At 34.6% G+C, this 25,792-nt stretch overlaps 1 protein-coding gene across 3 annotated transcripts in view; it reads left to right on the top strand.

Moving 5' to 3' along the window:
• RIMS2 (regulating synaptic membrane exocytosis 2) overlaps positions 1–25,325 on the top strand; it is a 574,369-nt gene extending 549,044 nt beyond the window's left edge. For all 3 annotated transcript variants that reach the window (XM_069081283.1, XM_069081282.1, XM_069081284.1), the window contains 5 exons: positions 15,408–15,549; positions 17,868–17,980; positions 18,311–18,412; positions 21,872–22,011; positions 22,460–25,325. In XM_069081283.1, coding sequence (XP_068937384.1) covers positions 15,408–15,549; positions 17,868–17,980; positions 18,311–18,412; positions 21,872–22,011; positions 22,460–22,678 — 716 coding nt within the window. In that variant the 3' untranslated portion in view covers positions 22,679–25,325. The remainder of the gene's footprint in view (positions 1–15,407; positions 15,550–17,867; positions 17,981–18,310; positions 18,413–21,871; positions 22,012–22,459) is intronic.
• Positions 25,326–25,792: the final 467 nt, after the last annotated feature.

Here is a 25,792-nt window from a genome sequence, read left to right as displayed (position 1 = left end):
ACTATATTTTAGTAACCCATTAATGGCAATGGATTCATGTTACATACCTGAAAGTTTATATTCCTACATGTGATAGATTTGCAGGGATAAACAAATGGTTAATCTATTTTTACCACTTTTGAGCAGTTTTATTTTCATCCTTTTATTTCTGAAAATTTAGGGAATTCTGAGGTTTTGGTTTTTAAGTGTAAGAGGAAAGAAAGTTAATAGCATTAGGATTCAATCCTTCAATTTTTCTGTAGGAACTATTGTGTTATGAGATTGAAAACAGTTTGGTTAGGGAACAAGACATTGTACTTGAAACAGAAGAAACCTGAGCTCAGTTCCTCTTCTTTCCTTATGAGCTGTGTCAACATGGTAGGTACCTCTCTGAGCCTCAGTTTCCCCATGTGTAAAATGGAAATGATAAGACCCATAGTAACTACCTTTCAGAGTTATTATAAAGATCAAATTATATAGTCTATGTAAAGCATTTTATAATACTTAAACCACTTATTTAAATATCAGCTATTTTTATCATAAACTTTGTAAGGGCAAGGACTGTTTTATTCACATTTGTATCCTAATGTCAACTAACACAATAATTGTCTAAATGAATTAACGAATCAAAATCCTGTTTCCATTCTTCAAAGCACAAATTCCGCATGAAAATCTCTTATGTATTTGAAATTTTTCTCCAATTTCTAACACTGTTTTCTTAATCAGTGAATTGTGGTGGTTTTATATCATTGATGTATTTTGATTAAATTGTCCCAAAAAAGAATGATGTTAGTAATATGTAAGAACTGCTTAAGAGAGCAAGTTGTAAAAGTTATAGATCTATATTGTTAAAAGAGGTTTCCTCAACAGGGGTTCTATGTTGAAATCAGGGGTCCAGATAATATCTTGATTTTTTTTTCTTTAATGCAGTATTTGCTACAAATTATAAATTGTAGTGATGAAAGTTTTATATCTGGAAAATACCATTTTACCCATTTTTACATGTGCTGTTTGTAGTTACATAATATTAGTAAGATATTCATTATGAATTTAAATTGATTGTTTTGGTCAGGTTTTTTTTTTCATGCTTTCATTAATATCATAAAACTCACAAATACACAGGTAGTCCAGACATAGACCTGTTAAATTTAGAGCTTGAAAAGATCTTAGAAATCATCTAATCTAAACCTCTCATTTTAGAGATTAAGAAACTGAGTTTCAAGATGTTACCAAGTAGCAGAGCCAGGATTTTATTACAGCTCATCTGGCTATATAACCAGTGCTCTTTCTACTATACCCTACTCATAGAGCTCATACAAAGCACAAAGAACCTAAAATAGTTTCGTTAGTAACTTGTTATTTATGCTTGAAGTTGCTGTTCTACTTTTTGGCTTACTAATATTGTTTGGGGACATTGGGCTTCACAAAATCCTATTCTGCTGCTTCATCTCAGGATGCAAGTAACCCTGGGTTCTTAAAGAATGTGCCAATGGAACATAAGCTCTGGGAAATTCTACAATGCTGGAAAAGTTTCAAATATGGCCCCAGCAACAGACTGAGTATGCTTTATGAGGAACAGCCAAGGTAATTAGGTACAGAGAGGCTCATCAGCAGTGGCCTGGCCACTTGAGTATGATTTCTTTGGCCATGGCAATTCCTGGACCAAAAATAAAATGCATTAAAAGCATTTCATCCTGGGACAGCCTCTTCTACTTTTGCTGAGACAGTGTCAGATAAAAGGGCAGATGGAACTGAGAATCATATGGTTTTTGGAGTGTCTACAAACTTTAATTTAGCCATTGATTCTCCAGATATGACTTTTGTCTGGTAACTATGGAAAAATTTTAACAAGTCAATCTTTATAGTCTCACAAATAAAACCCAGAAACAGAAGAAATTTGCAACCAAATTGAAGCATGGGTCATACTTTTTCTTTGGAAAGGCACATAAAGGAGTTGGTTTTATCATATATCCAAAGACAACAAGAAACGTCATTTCATGGGATATTTCTTAATCTCTAATTGCAGTTCATGATGAGCATTTGCAAAAGAACCACAAAAATAATTATAGCTTATATACCAATATCTGTTAGATAAGATTAATTGACCAATAAATAACCAAATGTTGTTCAGTCATTTTCCAGTCATTTCTGGCTCTTCTTGACCTCATTTGGAGTTTTCTTGGCAAAGATGCTATAGTGATTTCCACTTCCTTCTTCAGTTCAAGTACAGACTAGGAAACTGAGGAAAAGGAGTTAAGTGATTTGCCCAGGGTCACATAGCTAGTAAGTGTCTGAGGCTGGATTTGAACTCAGGAAGAGAAGTCTTTATGACTCCATGCCCAATATTCTATCCACTGTGCCACTTAGCTGCAAATAGCTTCTAAAAACTGAAACCTTTTAGAACAACTACTCTTTAATTAATTATTATATTAGGCAACTATTATATAGTGCTATTTTGTCCCTGAAGATATAAAAGCAAAAAAAAGAAATATCATGGAAATTGAGATCTACCAAATTATACGATGTCTACAGATATAAATGTATAGAGAATGTAAGCAAAAAAAAAGACAGGGTAATTTTGGGAGAGGTGTACATTAGTAACTATGATCTAGAAAGACTGCATGTAAAAGGTAATGTTTAAGCTAATCTGAAAGAAAATGAGGAGTTCTTTCCCTGTCTTTTTTCCTTTCCTCTTTTCTTACTCTTTCTTCTTTTATCTCTTTGAGGTATAGATCTAATAGTGATTCCACTGTATCAATTAACAAAGTTTAGTGATTTGGGGGGCATAGTTTCACATTGCTGTCCAGAATTGCTAGACCAATTCACAACTATACCAATCATGCATTAATGTAATTGCTTTCCTGCAGTCTCTTCAACAACTGCCATTTTTCTTTTTTTATATAATTTTTGCCAATCTGATGATTGTGAGGTAGAACGTAGAGCTGTTTTAATTTTTATTTCTCTAATTTTAGTTATTTAGAGCATTTTTATATGGCTATTACAAGTTTTCATTTCTTTTGAAAACTACTTTTTCATATCTTGTGACAATTTACCAATTGGGGAATGGCTTAGTTCAGATCAATTTGGATGTAAGACCTTTAGTAAAGAAACATTACACAAACATATTTTTTCCAATTACCTTTATCGCTTCTAATTTTAGTTGCACTTTTTTCATTTATGCTAGAACTTTTTAAATTTACATAATCGAAATTATCTATTTCATCTTCTGTTATCAAATTACTCATTTGTTCATGAAATACTTCCCTAACCCTAGAGATGAGAGTTAATTTCATCTTTTATCATCAAACTTGTAAATAATATTATTTTTATGTCTAAATTATATATCCATTAAGAACTTCTCTTGAGGTATTATATGAGATATTGGTCTCCACCTAATTTTTGCCAGACTTCATACCAGTCTTCCCAGCATTAGAAATGATGAATTTTCATTAAATTATCTTTATTCCAGTTAGCTATGGTCTTGAATTCATTGAACACTATGCTACTCTTGATTTGATTCTGTAAATTTTATAGTTAACCTATTCAATTTATTAACTTCTGTATTTCTTAAGCAGTACCAAATAATTTTATGGTCTAGTTGGAATTATGGTACTACAAGGCTCCCTTCTTTCACATTTTTTTCATTATTTCCCTTGAGATTATTTCTGTTTCATTATTCCAAAAGAATCCATTATTTTTTTAACTTTGTAAAATAATCCATTAATAGTTTGATTGATATGTCTTTGAATAAGTAAATCAATTTAGGTTGTTATTTATTAGTTTTATCTTTTTGGAACAGCCTATCCTGAACAATTTATATTTCCCCAGTGATTTAAGTGTGCTTTTACTTTTGAAAAGAGTGTTTTATAATTATATTCCTTTCATTCCTCTGTATGTTTTACAAGCTAGACTCTCAAATACCTTAATTTCCCTATCACTTCCTGCTAGGTTTCATTGGCAATATGTAGAAGTGCTGATATTCTCCCCTATGCAACCCCTTTTAAATCAGTCTAGCTAAATGGATTTATTTTATTTCCTATAAATTTGTGAAGTTATTATTTCAGTTAATTTATTTGACTGTTTGAGTTCTCTAGATGGGCCATCATATCATTGGCAAAAACTGATACGTTTGGTTTTCTCTTTCTTTTTCTTGTGTGTTGCTAATAAAAAGCATTTCTAGCACTATGTTAAATAGCTATGGTACTAATGAACATCCTTGCCTTACCTTTGACCTTATTAGAAAGGACTATAGGCTTAGCTCTTATTTTAAGATAGGCACTACTTACAATATTAAGGAAAACACCATTTATTCCTAAACTTTCTAATATTCCTTTAAAAAAAAGAAATGTGCTGGCTTTTGTTAACTATTGTTAAAACTATTATTGATATGTGATATGTGAGAATCATGTGAGTTTTTTTTAATCACTTTTATTGCCAATGTGGACCATTAATTATTCTGTTTCCTTATATTGACATATATATAATTAGTTTTTTTTAGTTTTCAACATTCACTTCCATAAGATTTTGAGTTTTTAATTTTCTCCCCTAATTTCTCCTCCCACCTCCCAAAAATGGCATGCAAAAATGATATAGGGTCTACTTATACATTCATGTTAAACATATTTGCACATTAGTCATGATGTAAAGAATAATTAGAATGAATGGGAAGAACCATGAGAAAGAACAAACAAAACAAGACAAAAGGAGAGCAAATTGTATGCTTCCATCTACATTCAGACTCCCAGGTTCTTTTTCTGGGTGTGGATAGCATTTTCTATCATGAGTCTTTTGGATTTGTCTTAGATCTTTGCATTGCTGAGAAGAGTTAAATCTATCAAAGTCAGTCATTGCACAATGTGGTTGTTACTGTGTGCAGTGTTCTCCTGGTTCTACTCATTTCACTCAGCATCAGTTCCTATAAGTCCAGGTTTTTATGAAGTCCACCCCATTCATCATTTCTTATAGCAACATAGTATTCTATCACATTCATATACCACAACTTGTTTAGCCATTCCCCAACTGATGGACATCCCCTCAAAGAGCTGCTATAAATATTTTTGTTCATGTGGGTCTTTTTCCTGTTTTTATCATCTCTTTGAGATACAAACTTAGAAGTGGTATTGCTGGGTTAAAGGGTATGCACTTTTTTTTCCTTTTGGAGGGTGGAAGTCAAGGAAGTTAGGGTTAAGTGACTTGCCCAAGGTCAAATGGCTAGAAAGTGTTAAATGTCTGAGGCTGGATTTGAACTCAGGTCCTTCTGACTCCAGGGCCTGTGTTCTATTCACTGTGCCACCTAGCAGTCCCCAGTATTCACAATTTTATAGTCATTTGGGCATAGTTACAAATTTTTCTCCAGAATGGTTGGATCAGTTCACAACTGCATTAATGTTCCAGTTTTCCCACACCTTCTCCTACATTTATCATTTTCCTGTTCTGTCATGTTAGCCAATCTGGTAAGTGTGATGTGGTATCTCAGAGTTGTTTTGGTTTTCTTTTTCTCTAATCAATAGTGATTTAGATCACTTTTTCATGTGACTGTAAATTGATTTAATTTCTTCATCTGAAAACTGCCTGTTCATATCCTTTGCCCATTTATCAATTGGGGAATGACTTGTTGTAATAGGAATGTAAATTTAAGATCTTCCTGCCCCTAGGTCGTTTGATAGGCTTAAGTGCACCTGGAGCCTGTGGTGGGAGGCTTGTTTTTCAGGAGATACTTTGTGATTGGGCAGTGGGTAAAGAGGGTTGTTATATTCTCTGACCCAGGAGAAGCCTATATAATCCTTGACATGAGGCTTTGTTTTGGGGCTCACTTTGAGAAGTGTTGTGTGATTTGACCAGACGAGACTCTGGGCAGCCGTTGAGAGCCCCCAGCTTTGAAAAACCCAAATGTTAATGCATCCCTCTCTGGTGACTGACTAGGTATGGATGTAATGGTTGGACAGTTGGAGGCCTGTCTGCTTGAAATGTTTCTCTGTCTTGTAATTTCTGCTTGTAACCTCTGTATACTCTGAAGTTCAGGGTGCTGACTTTTTCCCCTGAACTAGGTAAATGATATGTTTGATTGATTAAAGCAAGATTGTTAACCCATTTTGAGTTGCTTTCCTTTAGAAAAGCAGATCTAAGAACCTGTGTTGGCAGCCACCCTAGGGATGCTGGGGCGCTTGCTGCTATACTTGTATTCTTATAAATTCAACTCAGTTCTCTATATATTTTAGAAATGAGGCCTTTATCAGAGACACTGATTGTAAAAATTGTTTCCCAGCTTTCTGCTTCCTTTCTAATCTTGGTTGCATTGGCTTTGCTTGTGCAACAACTTTTTAATTTAATGTAATAATCATCCATTTTGTATTTCAGAATGTTCTTTATCTCTTGCTTGGTCATAAATCCTTCCCTTCTCCATAGATCTGAAGGTATTCTATTCCTTGTTCTCCTAGTTTGCTTATATTATCAATATTTATATCTAAATCATGTACCCAGTTTGACTTTATCTTGGTATAGGATGTAAGATTAAGATGCCTTTTCATTAATTCCTTTGATATTCTGGACCTTTTGTTCCTCCAGATTAATTTTGTTATTTTTTTTCTCTAGCTCTATATAATTTTTTGGTAGTTTGGAACTAAATAAGTAATTTAATTTACATGAAATTGTCATTTTTATTATATTAGCTCCACCTACCCATGAGCAACTAAAATTTTTCCAATTATTTAGATCTGGCTTTATTTGTGTGACAAGTGTTTTATAATTGTGTTCATTTATTTCCTGGGTTTATTTCATGAGGTAGACTCCCAAATATTTTATAGTATCTATAATAATTTCAAATGGAATTTCTCTTTCTGTCTCTTGCTATTGGGCTTTCCTAAATAAAAATGCCAGTGATTTATGTGTGCTTATTTTTATATCCTGTAGCTTTGCTAAAGTTGTTTATTATTTCAAGTAGTTTTTTACTTGATTCTCTACAGTTCTCTATGTATACCATCATATCATCTTCAAAGAGTGATAGGTTTGTGTCTTCTTTGCCTATTCAAATTCCTGAAATTTCTTTTTTTTTCTTATTGCAAAAGCTAACATTTCTAGTACAATATTGAATAACAATGGTGATAATGAACATCCATGTTTCACCTCCTGATCTTATTGGAAATGCTTCTAGCTAATATATATATAATATTTGCTGATGGTTTTAGATAGAAGCTACCTATCATTTTATTGTTTGGTTTGGGTTTGGGGGTTGTTGTTTTTTTGGAGGGGGAAAGGTAGGGCAATTGGTGTTAAGTGACTTGCCCAAGGTCACATAACTAGTTTTTTTGTGTTAAGTGTCTGAGATCGGATTTGAACTCAGGTCCTCATGATTCCAGGGCCAATGCTTTATTCACTGTGCCATCTTGCCACCCTGTTGCCTATCATTTTAAACAAGATTCCATTCATTCCTATGCTCTCCAGTGTTTTTAATAGGAATGGGTATTTATTTTTGTCAAATGCTTTTTTCTGCATCTATTGAGATAATCATATGATTTCTATTAATTTTGTTGTTGATATGGTCAATTATGCTGATAGGTTTCCTAATATTGAACCAGGCCTGCATTCCTGGTATAAATTCTACTTGATCAAAGTGTATTATCCTCAAGATAAGTTACTGTAATCTTTTTGCTAATATTTTATTTAAAATTTTCACATCTATATTCATTGGGGAAATTGATCTATAATTATCTTTCTCTGTTTTGATTCTTCCTAGTTTAGGTATCAGCACCATATTTGTATCATAAAAAGAATTTGGTATGACTGCTTCTTTACCTATTTTCCCATACAGTTTATACAGTATTGGAATTAGTTGTTCTTGAAATGTTTAGTAGAATTCACTTGTAAAATTCATCTGGCCCTGGCGATTTTTTCTTAGAGAGTTCATTGATGGCTTGTTCAATGTCTTTTTCTGAAATGGGATTATTTAAGTATTTTATTTCCTCTTCTGTTAATCTGGGCAATTTATTTTTTTGTAAACATTCATTTCACTAAGATTGATAAATTTATTGTCATACAGTTGGGCAAAATAGCTCCTAATTATTGTTTTGATTTCCTCTTAATTAATCATGAATTTACCCCTTTTATTTTTGATAATGGTTTTCTTCTTTTTTAATTAAATTAACCAGAGGTTTATCTATTTTATTGATTTTTTTCATAAAACCAGATCTTTGTTTTATTTATTAGTTCAATGGTTTTCTTAATATCTATTTTATTAATATCTCCTTTGGTTTTCAGAATTTCTAATTTGGTTTTTAATTGGGGATTTTTCATCCCTACCATCACATCAAAGTCAACTTAAAGTCATATCCTCTGTCTATGTATACACCTTTTTCTTTTTCCAGCTTTTTTAGCTTCATGTCCTATTCATTGATCTCTTCTTTCTCTATTTTATTTATGTAAGCATTTAGAGATATAAAACTTCCCCTAAGAACCTCTTTCACTGCATCCCAAAAGTGTTGGTATGTTGTCTTGTTATTGTCATTCTCTTGGATGAAATTATTGGTTGTTTCTATGATTTATTGTTTGACCCATTCATTCTTTAGGATTAGGTTATTTAGTTTCCAATTAATTTTTAGTCTATCTTTCTATGGCCCTTTATTACATATAATTTTTAGTGCATCATGATCTGAAAAGGATGCATTTAATATTTCTGCCTTTTTACACTGGATTATGAGATTTTTATGCCCTAATATGTGGTCAATTTTTGTGTAATGCCATGTACCACCAATAAAAAGTTATATTCCTGTCCATCCCCATTCAGTTTTCCTTAGAGATCAACTATGTCTAACTTTTCCAAAATTCTATTCATCTCCTTAACTTATTTCTTGTTTATTTTGTGGTTAGATTTATCTATTTCTGAGAGGGGGAGGTTGAGGTTCCCCCACAAGCATAGTCTAGTTATCCATTTCTTTCTGTAACTCCCTTAACTTCTTGTTCAAAACTATGGATGCTATACCACTTGGAGCATACATGTTTAGCAATGATATTACTTCATTGTCTATGGTACCTTTTAGGAGGATGTAGTTTCTTTCCTTATCTCTTTTAATTAGTTCTATTTATGCTTTGGCTTTATCTGAGATCAGGATTGCTACCCCTGCTTTTTTTACTTCATCTGAAGCATAATATATTCTGCTCCAGACTTTTACCTTTACTTTGTGTGTATTACTCTACTTCAGATGTGTTTCTTGTAAACAACATATTGTAGGATTATGGTTTTTAATCCACTCTTCTATCTGCTTACATTTTATGGGAAAATCCATCCCATTCACATTTACAGTTATAATTACTTTCTGTGTCTTTCTCTCCATCCTATTTCCTTTCCTGTTTGCTTTTCTCTTTCCTTTTTCCCTTTCCCTCCTCATTAGTGTTTTACTTTTGACCACCACATCCCTCAATCTGCCTTCCCTTCTATCTGCCTCCTCCCTTTTCTTCCCCTTTACCATTACTACTTTTTCCTTCCCTTCTATGTACCCCTTCCATTTTCTTTCTCCTTTCCCCTTCTAATTACTATAGGGTAAGTTAGATTTCTATACCTAACATTATGTTATTCCCTCTTTGAGTCAAATCTGATGAGTAAGGTTCGAGTAATGCTCATCTCCCTCCCTTCTTTCCCTCTACTGTAACAGGCTTTTATGCCTTTTCCTGTAATATAATTTATCATTTTCTGTCTCCTTCTTTCCTCTTCTCTCAATACAATCCTTGTTTACTACTTAATTAGATTTTTTTATCATCACATCAAAGTCAACTTAAAGTCATACCCTCTTTCTATCTATACACCTTTTAAATATCATAATACCAATACAGTTCTCAAGAGTTACAAGTGTCATCTTCCCTTGTAGGAATATAAACAGTTTGCCCTTATTAATAGCATGTTCTTGAGGGTTTTTTTTCTTTCCTGTTTACCTTTTTATGCCTCTCTTGAGTCTTTCATTTGAAGATCAAATTCTCTGTTGAGCTCTGGGTTTCTTTTTTGTTTTCATCAGGAAGGTTTGAAAGTCCCTTATTTTCATTGAATATTCATCTCCTCCTCTGAAAGATGAGGCTCAGTTTCACTGGGTAGTTGATCCTTGGTTGTAATCCAAACTCCTTTGACTTACAGAATATCATATTCCATGCCCTCCAATCTTTAATGTAGAAGCTGTAAGGTCCTGCATAATCCTGACAGTGGTTCCATAATATTTAAATTGTTTCTTTCAGTCTGCTTATAGTATCTTCTCTTTACCTTGTAATTTTGGAATTTGGCTACAGTATTCCTTGTCATTTTCAATTTGGGTTTTCTTTCAGGAGGTGATCAGTGGATTCTTTCAATGACTATTTTATTTTCTGGTTCTAGAACCTCAGGGCAGTTTTCCTTGATGATTTCCTGAAAAATGCTGTCCAGGCTCTTTTTTTCATCATAATTTTCAGGTAGACCAATAATTTTAAAATTGTTTCTCCTGGATCTGTTTTCCAGATCAGTTGTTTTGCCAATGAAGTATTTTATGTTTTCTTCTGTTTTTTTTCATTCTTTTGTTTCTGTTTGACTGCTTCTTGATATTTCAGAGACATTAGCTTCAACCTGGCCAATTCTGATTTTTAACAAACTGGGGTATTTTTCCTATTAGATTTTGTGCCTCTTTTTCCATTTGGCACATTTTACTTTTTAAAGAGTTCTCTTCAGTGAGTTTTTGTGTCTCCTTTTCCATTTGACCAATTCTACTTTATAAGGATTTGATTTCTACAGTCAATTTTGGTCCTTTCCTTTCCAAGTTGTTGACTCTCTCTTGCATACCTCTCAATTCTTTTCCCAATTTTTCTTCTACCTCTCTTATTTGACTTTTAAAATTCTTCTTAAGGTCTTCCAAGAAAGCTTTTGGGGATTGACACGTATTCATATTCCCATTTGAGGTTTTGGGTGTATTTGGATATATTTGGATATATTAACAATGTTGTCCTCTTCTGAATTTGTGCCTTGATCTTGCCTGTCCCCATAATAAGAATCTATAGTCATTGTCCACTTCTGCTTTTTGCTTATGATGTTTGCCTAATTCCTGGCTTTTACAGTTGAGCTCTCCTGTTGGAGCACAGGGGGCACTGACCCAAGTTTCTTATGCTAGGAGCCCAGGACCTGTTCACTGGCTATATGCACTGGAGTGTTACCTGGTGCTGAACGGAGGGTCAAAAACACTGGAGCTCTCAGGGTGGTGATGGATAGTCTTGCCCCTGGGGGTCACCTGCTCACCAGGGCCTTGCACTCGAATGTTTGTCTCCTGCTCACCCAGGCCTTGCACTTGAATGTTGGGCTGCTGGAGAATATCTGCCAGCCTGGAACTGTACCTCCTGGAGTTGTGCTGAAGCATGGGGAGATTTGGCTGCTGGAGATCTCCAGAGGAAGTTATAGTTTCTGAGCTGGTTTCTACCAGTTCCCCATCTGTGCTGAGTTACTTGGGGGTCCTGGTTTTGGTGCTTGACTTCTCCACCACCCTAGGGCTCGGGATTTCCCCCCAATTTGCTGAGGTTGAGCTTGCTGCTCGTTTGCTGGGATGCCACCTGTCCTGTACTGCTCCCCCTCTCCCAGAGTGTGAGGGGCCTTTCCTGTTAATCCACCAAGCCCCTGTGGTTACAAGACTGCTGTACCTTTCAACTGTTCCAGGGTTTTTCCTGAGGTGATATTTTCTGGGCTTTCAGAGGTAAATAAGGGAGGGTGAGAGCAACTTACTTCTTACTCTGCCATCTTGGCTCCACATTTTTGTTCTTTTTATTGGTTATTTCACTGTTTAAAATGGCTTCCAAATGTAGTACTTTGTTGCTGTCTAGTGTTCCTAAGGGCAAGCTAAGGGCAAGAAGTCTGAGATGTGCCTTAAGGAAAAAATACATGTTTTAGATATACTTTCCTCAGGCATGATTTACAATGCTTATGGTCATAAGTCCAAGGTTAATGAACTGGTGAGGGAATGTCATGACATTGAACAAAAGTTTAAACAAGATATTGTCTCTTGCTTATTTCAAGGATTTTTGACATAGTCTTATGAGATAACTTGTTGGAAGATATCCTTCAAGGTCCTAGAATGTTTTTTCATAGTTAACAGACAATAAGCAGAGTAGGATCTTGTGTTTTATAGATCCTTGATTCAATTGTATGAATTAGTGATTTGCCCTATTGTATAATATTATCTGTGAAAGCCTTACCTATCTTTTCAGACTTTTATATGGGTACCTTCAATATACAAATCAATTAATCTTATAAAAATATTGTAGAAATGAGAAAGTGGATATAAAGGTAGTTTTTGTTTATAACAAAATGTTTTTAAACAGAGTGCTGTGACAGATCCTTTCACGTATTAGGTAAAAAATATTATAATGAATTGCATTTGGTTTAATATTTACTATTCATATAACCAAAAGGCTTTGGTATTGAAAAATAGGATAATCATATCTGGTTAGTTTATACATTTACTGGGCAAGCTTTGTATCTTCTCAAAAATTTCAATGAACCCTTTTTAAGTGACTACCTGCTGTATATGGAATAGAACCTAGAAGTCTCTTTTTATCTAAAGATGTGCTTTGAGTCTCAAAATAGGAGGGAACTGAAATGGTCATGGGCAACAAGTAGGCATGCTATCAATGTAGTGTTGTACAAAAATGCTCTGCAATGTCCTGAAAGTGTTCTATTGAAGATGGGACTTGTCCTGTTGGAAAAACAAAGAATAACAAATGGAAAAACTGAGTGCTTCAGTATTACTCATGGGAAAAGACTCAGGTAAAGACCTCAGTCATATTGGGGAGAACCTTTATGGAGGATTTATGGAAGAGCATGGACAAAAACCACACAGGATGAAATGACATGGATACATTGCAGGTTACCATTGGAGGGAGAACCTACATCAGTGAGATCACGGATCCCTTTGGTATATCATTTTAATGTATTTTGTTACTTATCATCTGTGTAACACTAGCACTATTAATGTTAGTGAGAAGTGGGGAGTGGTTCAATCACTGTGTAGCTACTGGCACATTACACTCAATAAATTTGTAGTCTACTAAGGTGATGTATATATTCTAAGTAATTAGTAATTTTTTTTAATAGTTAAATCTTCACAGTGCCACAATAATTAACTTGTTTCACATCACTTCTGCTACTACTGAATGAAACATTCATTTAGAATATATAAATTTCTATATGGGACATAGTCCTTATGCCAATATCAGTACAACATGATTGCTTTTATTTTTAATATTTTAAAAATAATAATTGTGAAGAATAGCTTATGCTTATGTAGTACTTTAGCATTCATCAAGCGTTTTATTCACATCTGTTCCATGAGGTAAGTAATAAAAATAATATTATCCTCATCTTACAGATGAGGAAGCTGAGCCTCAAAGAAATAAAATGATTTGTACAAGTAAGGGAACCCAAGTGCTAACTCAGGATTTCTATTTCCCTAAAGCAGTGTTTTTTCCATTCTGTTTCTTCTTCCTACTCTACCCACAAACTCCATTCCTCATTCTGGCATTAAAGGCCCTTCATAATAAAATCCCAGTTATCCTGACCAGCATTATCTCCTACCATGAATCTAGTATTTAAATTAGATTTATCTCCTCCTGTTCCGTTTTGTCTGTCATGCTCATTCCCTCTTCTGTGTCTTTGTTTATGCTACTTCCCCTCCTGAAATGTCCTCTGAGGATGCAAATGCTGTCAAATATCAGCTCAGGTCCTATTTCCTATCAACCCATATACCTTTTTATTTTTCATCTTTTAAGAAACTATTCTTAAAATGCAGTTGTTCTTAGGGAGTAATTGAAGCAGGGGTTAAGGTAAGATTTGAAACTTTTTCCCAGATCTAGTTTTCTTAGTTCTTCTTAAATGACACCTGTACAACATAACTTCATTTTTTGATTTGAGGTCAATTCCTAGAGTAAAAGATACATCCTTTATTCAAATACTTATACCAACAACAAATGTAAGTGAGAAATAGTGTGGTGCAGTAGAATGTTAGACATAGCCTTTCTTTGCTTTTCTTAATAGAAACCCTGGCATATATTAAGTGTTTAATAAATGGTATTTAACTAGCTAACTCATTTACCTGTGTGATCTTGGGCAAGTCACTTAGATTTCTTTGTTCTCAGTCTTCCCATCTGGAAAATTATGCAGTTATCCTAATAGCCTCTGAGGTCCCTTCTAGCTCTAGAATTTTGACTTCTTTGTTTCTTCATTAGTGTAGATAGTTAGAAAGTATACTTAAAGATCTTAATTGTAATAAATACATGGGAAAAAAACACAAATTTTGAAAGAAACAAATATAGTTGTGTGAGAAGGTAAGTTGTGTAGAAGTTATTCCTAAAAGTTTGTATATGGTTTAAATATTTGGGATTAACTTCTCTTGACAGATTTCCTAGTTTAGCTATCTTTAAAAGGAAGTAAGGGACAAATTTGGGCCCAGTGGAGCAGAGAAGTCATTTCATGCATAAATACAGACCATGTGAAAATCATCAGGAAAGTCTGAGATGGAGGATATGACCTTTGTTTATTAAAGTACAAGTTACAAGCAAATGAAAATGAAGCTCTTCTGGATTTCATTATTTAGCATAATTATCTATCTATTCCTAACATGACTATTAAATAGATCAACTTAAAGTATTCTAAGAGCCTAAAATGATTATTTTTACAATGCTTTTATGTTAAAAAAAAAAACTCACTTTTGCTTTATTTTCTTTCGCCTCACTTTTCTTTGTTCCTGTTCCCCTTACCATGTTTGGTTGTTTCTGTTTTAGGAACAAAAGACAGATTTTTCAATTGGTTTTTGTCCTACCACTTTCCTAGCATTTTAAAAAATCTTTTTTATAAGGCACTACTGAGGTTTCATCTTCCAAAATGGAAGACTTTGCCATTATTTTAAAATCATCATCATTGTTCTCCTATAATAAATGATTGGGCTGTTACTAAATAGAGAAACTCTCCTGTTTTGCATTTAGCTATAAAAATTAAAGACAAGTACTTGGGAATTATTCAATATCTAATTTTCCTTAATAGTTCAGCTTTTGCCTTTTCTATGACAAACAGAAAAAAAGGTTTAATACTATAAGTAATGAGAGAAAGCATTTTAAAATCTCACTGGAAACAAAGTATGTTTTTATTTCACTTAAACTGAACCTTTTCTGTTTGTGATGCTAAAAATTGGTGTGCTGTCATAAATAACCTCGAATAAATGAATAGTGCTTTGTGTATCTTGCTTCCATTTTAAAGATTTCTTAAAGGTTTTTTTGTCCTTCCTACACAGCAAACATTGTTTGTAACACCTTTTCTTTTATATGGTGTATTGTACTTATGTAGTTCTTTTCATGAAGAGATCTCAAGTACCTTTACCCCTTCTTTTTTAACAGATTAGTTATGCCACTGCTGTATTTTTTTTTTTAATTTTGTGTTGATACAGAAGCTGGAGGCAAAAAACTAAGGAGTACTGTCCAGAGGAGTACAGAAACTGGCCTGGCAGTAGAAATGAGAAATTGGATGACTCGGCAGGCAAGCCGCGAATCTACAGATGGAAGCATGAACAGCTATAGTTCTGAAGGAAAGTGAGTGAACTATGTGAGCAAGGATGGGATCATCTAGTCGGCTTCAAAATTGCAGGAACCATTTTGTGTCTTAGACTTCATGCTTGTTCCAGGAGGAGTTATTAACATAGTACTAGGTCACTGAAAGATTGCAGCTTATGAGAAAAGTTTGAGTTGACCAGATAAATAGACTCAGCACAAACATACATAGATCTCAGAAAATGCAAAAGGATATGCAAAAACATAGGGTTAGCTGGATTAAGTCTTATAAGGTAGGATTCGATTAGAAAGTCTAAAGAAACCAATGCTTAAGATGTGCCCTAAAGCCTGGGAAAGAAAAGATATAGCTAAAGAAAAAGGGCAGTCTGCAGTGGGCACCAGTTACGGTCTAAATAAAATGTTAGAGAATCAGAGAGGTTGTGTTGTTGTTGTGCTTGTCCTTCCTTCTGGAAGAGGATGGTGACATCAGGGAATGATGACGTGACTTGCAGTTGACTTTGATTTGAGTGAGGGAGGGCTGTGCAAGGTCACCAGTCTCACTTTCTCCTCTAGAGCCATCTGGATCCAGTGACCTGATATTCATCAGGATGACTGGAGAAGAGCCAGGATATAATGGGAGACCTTGGCCTTTTTAGACTAAGGCCTTTTCAGGGACTTACTTAGAGTGAGGTAACAACACTCATTCAGTGAATAGGCCTCTTTAAGAAGTGAATCAAGGGCTGACTCCTTTAATTTAAAAAAAAATCAAAACTGGGAGATGAAGACCCTCAGGGTTGCTGGTCAAAAGAGAGTTACTATTGACATTCACTCTGAGCCTGGAGGGCACGAAATATAGCCATTAAGTGGAGCTTGGTCAGGGACCTATTGTGAAAAGAGAAGGAAGTAAGGAAGGAAGGAAGGAAGGGAGGGAGGGAGGGAGGGAAGGAAGGAAGGAAGGGTAGGTTAGTTGGTTTTGTTTGTCCTTCAGTTGCTCAAACCAAAGTCAACTGAAAGTCATGTCATTGGGGCGGCCAGGTGGCTCAGCGAGTAAGAGCACCGGCTCTAATGTCGGGATGACCTGGGGATCAAATCCACCTGGGAATCAAATCTGGCCTCAGATACTTAGCCCCACACCCAGAAATAACTGGCCATGTAACCTTGAGCAAGTTACTTAACCCCAATTCCTTAAAAAAAAAAAAGTCATGTCATCATTTCCCTGATTTCCTCTTTGAAAATGAAGGACAAACAAAACCTGTGAATATCACAGAAGTATGGAAAATCAAATAGAAATTGTCATGTACTGGGTAAAATAAAAATTATAAAGTCTCATCTGAATTTTAAAAATCAGTTTCTCAAAGACAAAATAGGATAGGTATGGCTAGATAATAGTTTATCACCCCCCCCCCAAAAAAAAATTGGCAGTTTTAGTAGACTGCATGCTCAGAATGATTTATCATTGTGTTACTGTAGCCAAGAAAGTGAATTGAATTCTTGGCTGTATAAAACAAAACATAGTGTCCCAAACTAAGGACATAGTAGCCACACTGTATCTGCCTTGGTCAGATCACATGTGGAATATTTTGTTCAGTTCTGGATCCTAAATTTTAGGAAGGATGCTGGTAAGCTGGAGAATGTCAGAAAAGGAAAATAGTAATGTTGAAGGAGCTCAAGTTCATTCCATATGATAATCAATTGAATAAACTGTAGATATTAACACTGGACAATAAAAGATTTAGGGGAGATATAATAGTTGTGTTCATGTATTTGAAGAGCTCTCACATGAAAAAGTTTAGACTTGTTCTGTTTGACCTCAGTGGGCAAAAGAATAGATGGAAGTTACAGAGAGGCAAATTTAGATTTGATGTAAGAAAAGGATTCCTGAACAATTAAAGTTGTGCAAAAATGTAATGGACTACCTTGTCAAAGCAATGTATTTCTCCACTCATGAGACATCTTCAAGCAAAGGCTAAAAAAAGTGTTTGATGGATATTTTATGATGAGGATTCATTTTCAGATGTGGGTTGCATTAGGAAGCCATGTGGGTTCCTTCTAATTTCAATATTGTGTGATTCATTAGTGCTTTCTATGTTTATAGCATTATAATAGACACTGTGAGGCATACAAACAAATACAAAACAAATTGTCTGCCATTGAGGAGCTTATAATCTACCTAAGGAGATCAAACAGCCAAATTAAAAAAATAAACTGATGGCACCAGATTGTCTATTACATGCCTATTGAATCATAACAGACGGTGATTGTTTTAGGAGTTTCAAGGAGAAACGTGTTAAAAAATATATTTATCTGACTGAGTGAAGTAACAGGGATTTAACCTTGTTTATATATTTTTTTCCTCTTAGTTTGATTTTCCCTGGTGTTCGATTGGCCTCAGACAGCCAGTTCAGTGATTTTCTGGATGGCCTTGGTCCAGCTCAGTTAGTTGGACGTCAGACATTGGCCACACCAGCTATGGGTGAGTATTCCTGTTATGTGATTATGTAGATAAATGATAATGTTATTCTAAGTCACATTCTCTCCATTTCAAAAAATCTTTAGGAACTTTTTTCAATTTCATATTTATTTGAAATGTTTTTGAGTTGAACAAAAAATAAGATTACATTTTAAAAGTTTTTGTACTTCTTTATTGTATTGTTTTTAGACAAGGAATCCATGACAAAAATTTGAACTGATGTCCAGAAGTACATTAGCAAATGGCAAATTAAACAGTGATTACTTCAGAGATCTGAATGTGAAGCTTTCTGATTGTCTTTGGATGCTAATGCCCTTTTTATATTGCCTCTAGGTGACATTCAGGTTGGAATGATGGACAAAAAGGGACAATTGGAGGTAGAAATAATTCGGGCCCGTGGCCTTGTTGTAAAACCAGGTTCAAAGACACTGCCAGGTAGGAACTGAAGAGTACTTCCTAGCCCCTTTGGAGATTTATCTACCTTAGTAGGGTACTATCCACATACCTCATCTACTTTTTCCTATTTAAGAGAGTTTGTTTTATTTGAATAAATGAAAAATATTCATTATTTTTGAGACCACCATTCAGTTACTGATTCTGTAAATTTAAACTAGAGACAAAAATGAAAGCTGCTGAAATTCTGTGGTGCATTTTGAAATTCCATTTAACAAAGAGTAGGTTATCCACTATGTGAAAGGACAGTGAAAAAGAAGACAAAGACCTTACCCAATTTATAATCTAATAGGAAAATGACACCTATTCAAATAACATAAGGTAGAATGAGATAATGCAAAGGACCAGGTCTAAAGAAATGTCCTGATAACTACAAAAAGGTACAGACAAAGCCATATTAGTAACTTTAAGCTAGGGGAATCAGAGAATGCTTCTGAAGAAGGTAATAACTGAGTTAGGTGGTAAGGAAAAGGAAGGCTTTCAACACAGTCGAGAAAGTCAGTTCTGTGCAGGAGGGAATGATGAGGACAAAAGCATTGAGCCGAAAGAGGGATGAACTAAAAAGGGACCTTGTCACCAGTGAAATGTATCTATACTAAAGAGAATGTGAAGGAAAGACGAGTGAGATAAAATTGGAAAGAACATTTGGAAATAAATCATGCCAGGATTTAGGATTTTGTTCTACTTAATAGGCAATAGAGATTTACTGAAGGTTTTTGAATAGAGGAATGGAGTGAAATTTAAAAGAGTTAAATGTAAGTTTCTAAATTTAGGTTTAAAAAAACCTGACCCACACAAGTAAGGTATTCAGAGGAGGCATGACGAGATAAAAGGCCACATTAAAACAATAACAAAAAAAACAAACACCAGGATATTTTAGTGTACTGCCAGCTCAGTATGAGCTAATGTAATATGGCAACAAAACAGCTTCTGTGATTTTATATCCATTGATAGAAGCACATCTTCTACTGATGGGGTGGGCTGGGAACCATTGCCATATGAGGAACAGGTGAACAAGTTGGGGATGTTTATTTAGCCTGGAGGAGAAGGCCAGCATGGAGGGTGGTAATTGGAAGGAGGGAAGAAAACAGCCATTTATTAAGCGTCTACTATGCGCCAGCTGTTGTGCTAAGCACTTTACAAATATTATTCTGATATGATCCTCTCAACAACTCTAAGGCAGCATTTGAATTCACATCTTCCTGATTCCAGGCCCAGACAGTGCCTTATCCAAGGCACAAACTAGCTGTTTCTAATGGTCTTCTGATATTAGAATGGTTGTCATTTCAAAGTTAGATAAGTATTGGTTGTTGTTGTTCAGTCATTTTTTGGTCGTGTCTAATTCTTTGTGACCCCATTTGGGTTTTGGGGGTTTTCATGGCAAAGATACTAGAATGGTTTGCCATTTCCTTCACCTCATTTTACAGATGAGGAAACTGAGGCAAACAGGGTTAAGTGACCTATCCTGGGTCACACAGCTAGTAAGTGTCTGAGGCCAGATTTGAACTCTGGAAGATGAGTCTTCCTGACTCCAGGCCATGAACTTTACTGAACCATTTCAGGAGGTAGTTTTAAGAGGCAATCAGTTGGACCCTTATAGAGGGTATTCCTGTTAGGTATGGGTTGACTCTTAGCTTCCTTGCAAATTGGAAACTATGATTAGAGAGAATATGTGGGCATTCTTATGAAGGATATATTGGAGAGGGAACAGACTGAAAATAAAAAGACCAATTAGAAGGCTATTGTAGAAGTTTGAGTGAGAGTTAATAAGAACCTGAACTGAGATATTTGCAGTATAATGTAAAGGAGGGCACAGATGTGAAAATGAGAGCAGTATAACCATAGAATTTGTAAAAATGTTTAACTATGGGACCCTAAGGGGTGGGTTTGGAGCCTATAATCCTGGGAAGACAGGACAGGGGAATAAGACATTGCATGCATCTAGAGTGGTTTGCCTTGGCTAGGAGACCTCTAGTAAGACTAGAGTGAAACAGCAGAAGCAATCTGAGTGATCCAAAATAAGGAGGGGAGACGAAGGATTTCTCAGCAAATGCCCTTAATTTCTTCAGTAAAATATGAGGCAAAATCCTCAGTTCTATCTATACCCTGACAATTTATTGAAATGTGCAATCGGACCTCTGGGGGATATATATTAAAGCTGAAGATATAGATTATTTAATTTATGCATTGTCACACTCTATGTGAAAAGGATAGTTTCACATTAATCAGTGCTCTGAAGAAATTCCCCCACTAAGTTTAACTAGAGCTTGATTTTATAATGAAGGAAACACCTGGGCTCCAGAAATACATTAAGAATATGTCTGATATGAAAGCTATTTTAAAAGTGTCCCTTTCTGTAGTTTGGAAGAAAGAAACACAAAAAGATGTTTTTGTGAAAGTATTTACTGACAGTACATTTAATATTTCAATATCACTGTAATCTTAAGGTGTTTATTATAATGCATAAACTATATAATCAAACTGAAGGGATTATTATGTCTCTATTGAAAGACAGTGAAATTATTCACAGTAATAGCTCAGAATTAGATCTTTCATTGGCTGACATAATGATCTTGAACCTTCTAAGTTACCGGTCTATTTAAGATTTCTTATTATGTTATATACTATTTATTAAACAACCTTTCTAAAATGATCTGGCTTGTGCTGCACTTTTGTTATTTTCCCCAGTGGTTAGAAAAAAAAAATTTATTGTCATAGAGGCAAAATCAATTTACAGCATTCACAAATTTTTCCTGCCCCATCTCAACTTAATTTAAACTTATCACACACATCCTTTGCTTAAAGACTACATGCACAGAAAATATAAAGCAAGTAAATTTGGAGGTAGGTGGGAAATGTAATTAGCTCTAAACTTACTGTATTATTTGGGTATATATACATTTAAATATAGGTTGTGTAAGGCCATGGGATCAAACTCAAATAGAAACAGATTCCTGTGGGCTGCAAAGTGACTTAGAAAATCACAAATTAACATTATCTGAGTTACATTGTATTTTTATTTATTTGTTAAATATTTACATCTGGGCTCTGATCACTCACCCAGTTCACATACCTCGTGTATGTGTAAGTCATCATTTTTGAAATAGGATATATTTCTGTAGACATTTTGTAATACTCAATTCAAAAAACTTATTTAATAAGGTTTTCAAATTTCAGTACCCAACTGAGAGGCGGTATAGCCATGACACCAAAATATAATCATTTACTTTTATTTTTCACTTTATCCAGATATTTTAGGTTTCTTTCTTCAGAACTCTAGCCTGTGGTTATAATCTCATGGTCTTGAGCGCTTTTAACATCTAATTTGGCTCCTGTTTGGGACACACACACCACACACACATACACACACACACGAAACAAAGTTTGGGTCATTCAGTCAGAGTAGCTCTTTACTTCTTTCCCCTCCTTTTTCCTTCTCAGCACCGTATGTAAAGGTGTATCTCTTAGATAACGGAGTCTGCATAGCCAAAAAGAAAACAAAAGTGGCAAGAAAAACACTGGAACCTCTTTACCAACAGCTGTTGTCATTTGATGAAAGCCCACAGGGAAAGGTTTTACAGGTATTTACTGAATCTCTCCCTTTTTATGTAAAAAAAAAAAAATACTTTTCCAGAGTAGACCTTCATATACTGTGTCTCCTGTCACATTCCTTTCTTTTCCCTATTTCTGGAAATAACTGAAACACTTGATTGTGTCCTAAAAGTTGTGGTTAGTGTTTTTCAAGTTTAAAAATGGTCTCCTTTGAGGAGACTAAATGTGTAGACTTTACTTCATACATTAATTTAACTTCCCTAGAATGCTTTTGATCTAAATTATCTATACAGCTCCAAAAGTAGCTTTCCTATAATTTGCCATTGTACTATAGCAATAGAATGATTAAATATGCTGATAATTAAATACAGCTGTTTACATTATCTATAAAACATAAATGAGGTGCATTTTAGCACATAAACTAATACCACTTATTTATTCATACTAAAGTTTTTCTCCTTTCTACTTTACCAACAGATCATTGTTTGGGGAGATTATGGACGAATGGATCACAAATCCTTTATGGGAGTGGCCCAAATACTTTTAGATGAACTAGAGTTGTCTAATATGGTGATTGGATGGTTCAAACTGTTTCCCCCTTCTTCCCTAGTAGATCCAACTTTGGCCCCTCTGACTAGAAGAGCTTCCCAATCATCTTTGGAAAGTTCAACGGGACCTTCTTATGCTCGTTCATAGCATCTGTAAAACTGTCATAGCAACCAGCGTTACAAAAAAACAAAAATTACAGGTCGCAAACCCTGGTAACACTGCATGCTTACTGTTGTGTCTTCTGAGCCTGTTTCTAGGGATACAAAGCGATCCTATGTTCTCAGAGGAAGCTGCACACATTGTGCCCTAAAGAAGGCCCTCAGGTGAAGGAGTGGAGCTATGAAGAACTAATGGGTTTGGAGTTCAGGACACACATTTTTTGGTCCAATCTGAAGCCATGGATTAATATAAATCTGTTTCATGCAACAAACGTCCTTTTCAATGACATCTTTATTTTCTGGCTCCTTTAAAACAAATTCTGTTCTCCCTAACATGTTCCTTCCCTTCCCACCCTCCCCCTCCCCAAAAGAAGCCTAGTTATGCCACAGAAATGGAGCTATGTGACCATGAAGCCATTACAAGTCAGTAGGGAAGTAGGAAACATGAAGTGACAAGCAGGAGACCAAAGAAATGGTCAGAAAAAAAAATCAGATCTCCTGTGGAATTCAAGTGAAGAAGCCCAGCACACACTGGCAGCATCACAGATGAGCAGTGGCAGACCTCTAGCTCCACCTGTCATTTCAGTAAAAGCCAAGATGTGATAGACTCTGAAAAACAAGTTCTGTGGCTATACTGTACTGTATGAAATTAAAGAAACTTTTTTGCATGGACACAGTTTAGCTGAACACTTAAATTATTTTCTCGGGGCTGCAACTTGCAAAAAAAAGAATAAAATCAGCCATTTTCAACAATTTATATTATTTTTTAAAGAAAAATTTCACTAGTGCATGGTTTTAAAAGGGAGAGAATGCAACAGGGTGATACAAAGACACACCACGTTTATCATTCTTTAATCATGGTCTATGTTTTGCAGGCATCAAAAATGACAATACTTTCTAGAAAAATACAGAAAATTCTTTATGTGACAAGTGTAATATATTCAATTTATTTAAATGTAAAAGGTAAAAAGCCTTGTAAAGATCAACATTATGTGCAAATTGTACACATCTTTCTTCCTCTTCTCTATCTCACCTTCTTCTGCCTCTAATGATTTTCTCCACCTACCCACCCCCCACTTACCAGGATGATCACTATACTCTAAAACTGCTATTTTTTGACTTAATATTCTCATATGCCCCATCTTTGGTTCAGGATTGCAGATCATTCTGCATTTCTGAATTCTTTGGGAAAAAGAGTACTTTTAAGAGCTTTCATTATTTCCAGCATGTTGAAAAGGATTTTGCAACATGGCTTGGGAGTACATTAAAGTAAGTCAGCATGTATTTGATAAAGAAGATATTTGAATTTTTGCAGTTTATTGTACAGTGCATGGTAACTTATTTTTATTTTTTCTCACCTTCAAATTGAATTCTACAACAAAATCCTGGAGTCATGTGGCCATTGTGTGATGTCTTTAATAAATCTGTTTTCAGCACCAGTGTCTTTCATCCAGGGATTGAAGTATTATTTCTAGAAGGTCTTAATATTTTTTTAAATGAAAAATCAATTTATTTTACTGGTTTCCATTTATTCTGAATACTCATAAAATGCTAAACAATCTTAACTTTAAAAAAAAATTACTTTATTTTTGTTCTATAAAATTCAATTCTTTATAAAGTATACTTCTGAGAAAAACTTCATGGTACACAAAAACCTGCTGGGAAAATGTTGGAAAAAACTTCATGTATATTTTCTAATTGTTCTGAAGAAAGTTGAATGTGTTTACTTGTTCATTGATGCCATCACCAAATGTCTCAAAGTAAAATCTTAGTTAATCAAAATCCCTGATTTCAATTTAAGTGGCAACTTTTAACATGGTAGGGAAGGAGTTCAAACTTGTGATCAGTTCTCCAGTTTAAAGGAAATAGGACTTAGCTAACATCTAAAAGCCCATCTGTTCTGGGTCCATAACATACTTACAGATAAATCAAAATATCTTGCAACATTCTTGGAAGTCTACACAGCATTTATTTACCTTCAAATTGAGACCATGCACACAGAGTTACTGTATTTTTTGTTTGTTTGAAAATCTAATGCTGCCCATTAGAAAAAAAAAGTCATGCCTGATAGGATTCAGAAGTTACAAGCAGTATCACTAAAAATGCCTTCTTTATGTGGTGCAATATGAAATTCACCAAGACTATGTCTTGACATTCTGAGATGTACAATGGATCGATATTAAGTTGTTGAAGAAACCAATTAAACTATGTATATTGAAATAATTTAGATGCCTATGTACCAGCAACAATTGATTAAAGAGACATGCAGTCCATAATATCCATTAGAATAAAAAAAAACCTATTACCATTTTCCTGATACTGAGATGCAGTCAAGTAAACTTTTGTGCATATTCCTATATAAATTATTTCTAATTTTAATAAGAAGGACATGACCATATGGAATATTTGTACATATTTGTCATTATGCAGTATTTATTTAAAAGTTGATGTATTTTTTTTTAATTTTCATGTCTGCAATTCTACCTATGATTTAGTCATGTAAATAGGACTATTCCAGTGATCATTGCTGTCTTGTACATAATATGTTTTAAACATAAAGGGAATCCCAGTTGGAACAAAAGGGCAGATTAGGCCTGTTATGAACGCCAACTAATGTAAATCAAATTCATTCTGGTAATGGTAATTAACACTTTAAATAAAACATTTTCTTTACAGAAGTGTATGAGATGCTTTTCTCCCACCTTTCCTTTCTCTCTCCTCTATCATGATAAATCTGCTTCAGGTCTTTCCCTAGCATTGAATGCCCAAAGTTAAAATACTCCCTCTTTGTTTTTCAAACTTTCAGCAACAGGAATGAATTTCTAGTCTAACAATGAAGTAGTCATGTTTGAATGTTAAATGATGCCCTTCTCTTATTTCAGCCTTGTAGCTTTACTTTCATAGAGTTGTTATTATTCAAGTCTTTGATAGCTCTTTGCCTTCAGAAGAATTTGAGAAACTACTATAATCCTCATACTTTCCTGGATGTGAAACTGGTAGGAATGGTGTTTAATATATCCCAGGTTCATGTTTCAATCCATCTAAAGTACTCTGATGTGTGCATTGCAATGCTACTACTCAGTCTGAACAGACACATTCTGTA

Source organism: Petaurus breviceps, unplaced genomic scaffold (assembly GCF_028583685.1).
Source record: "Petaurus breviceps papuanus isolate PSGF00001 unplaced genomic scaffold, PetGlider_PUasm1.0 98, whole genome shotgun sequence".
In the NCBI taxonomy this organism is placed as follows: Eukaryota; Metazoa; Chordata; class Mammalia; order Diprotodontia; family Petauridae; genus Petaurus; species Petaurus breviceps.
This window is presented reverse-complemented; position numbering and strand designations above follow the sequence as displayed.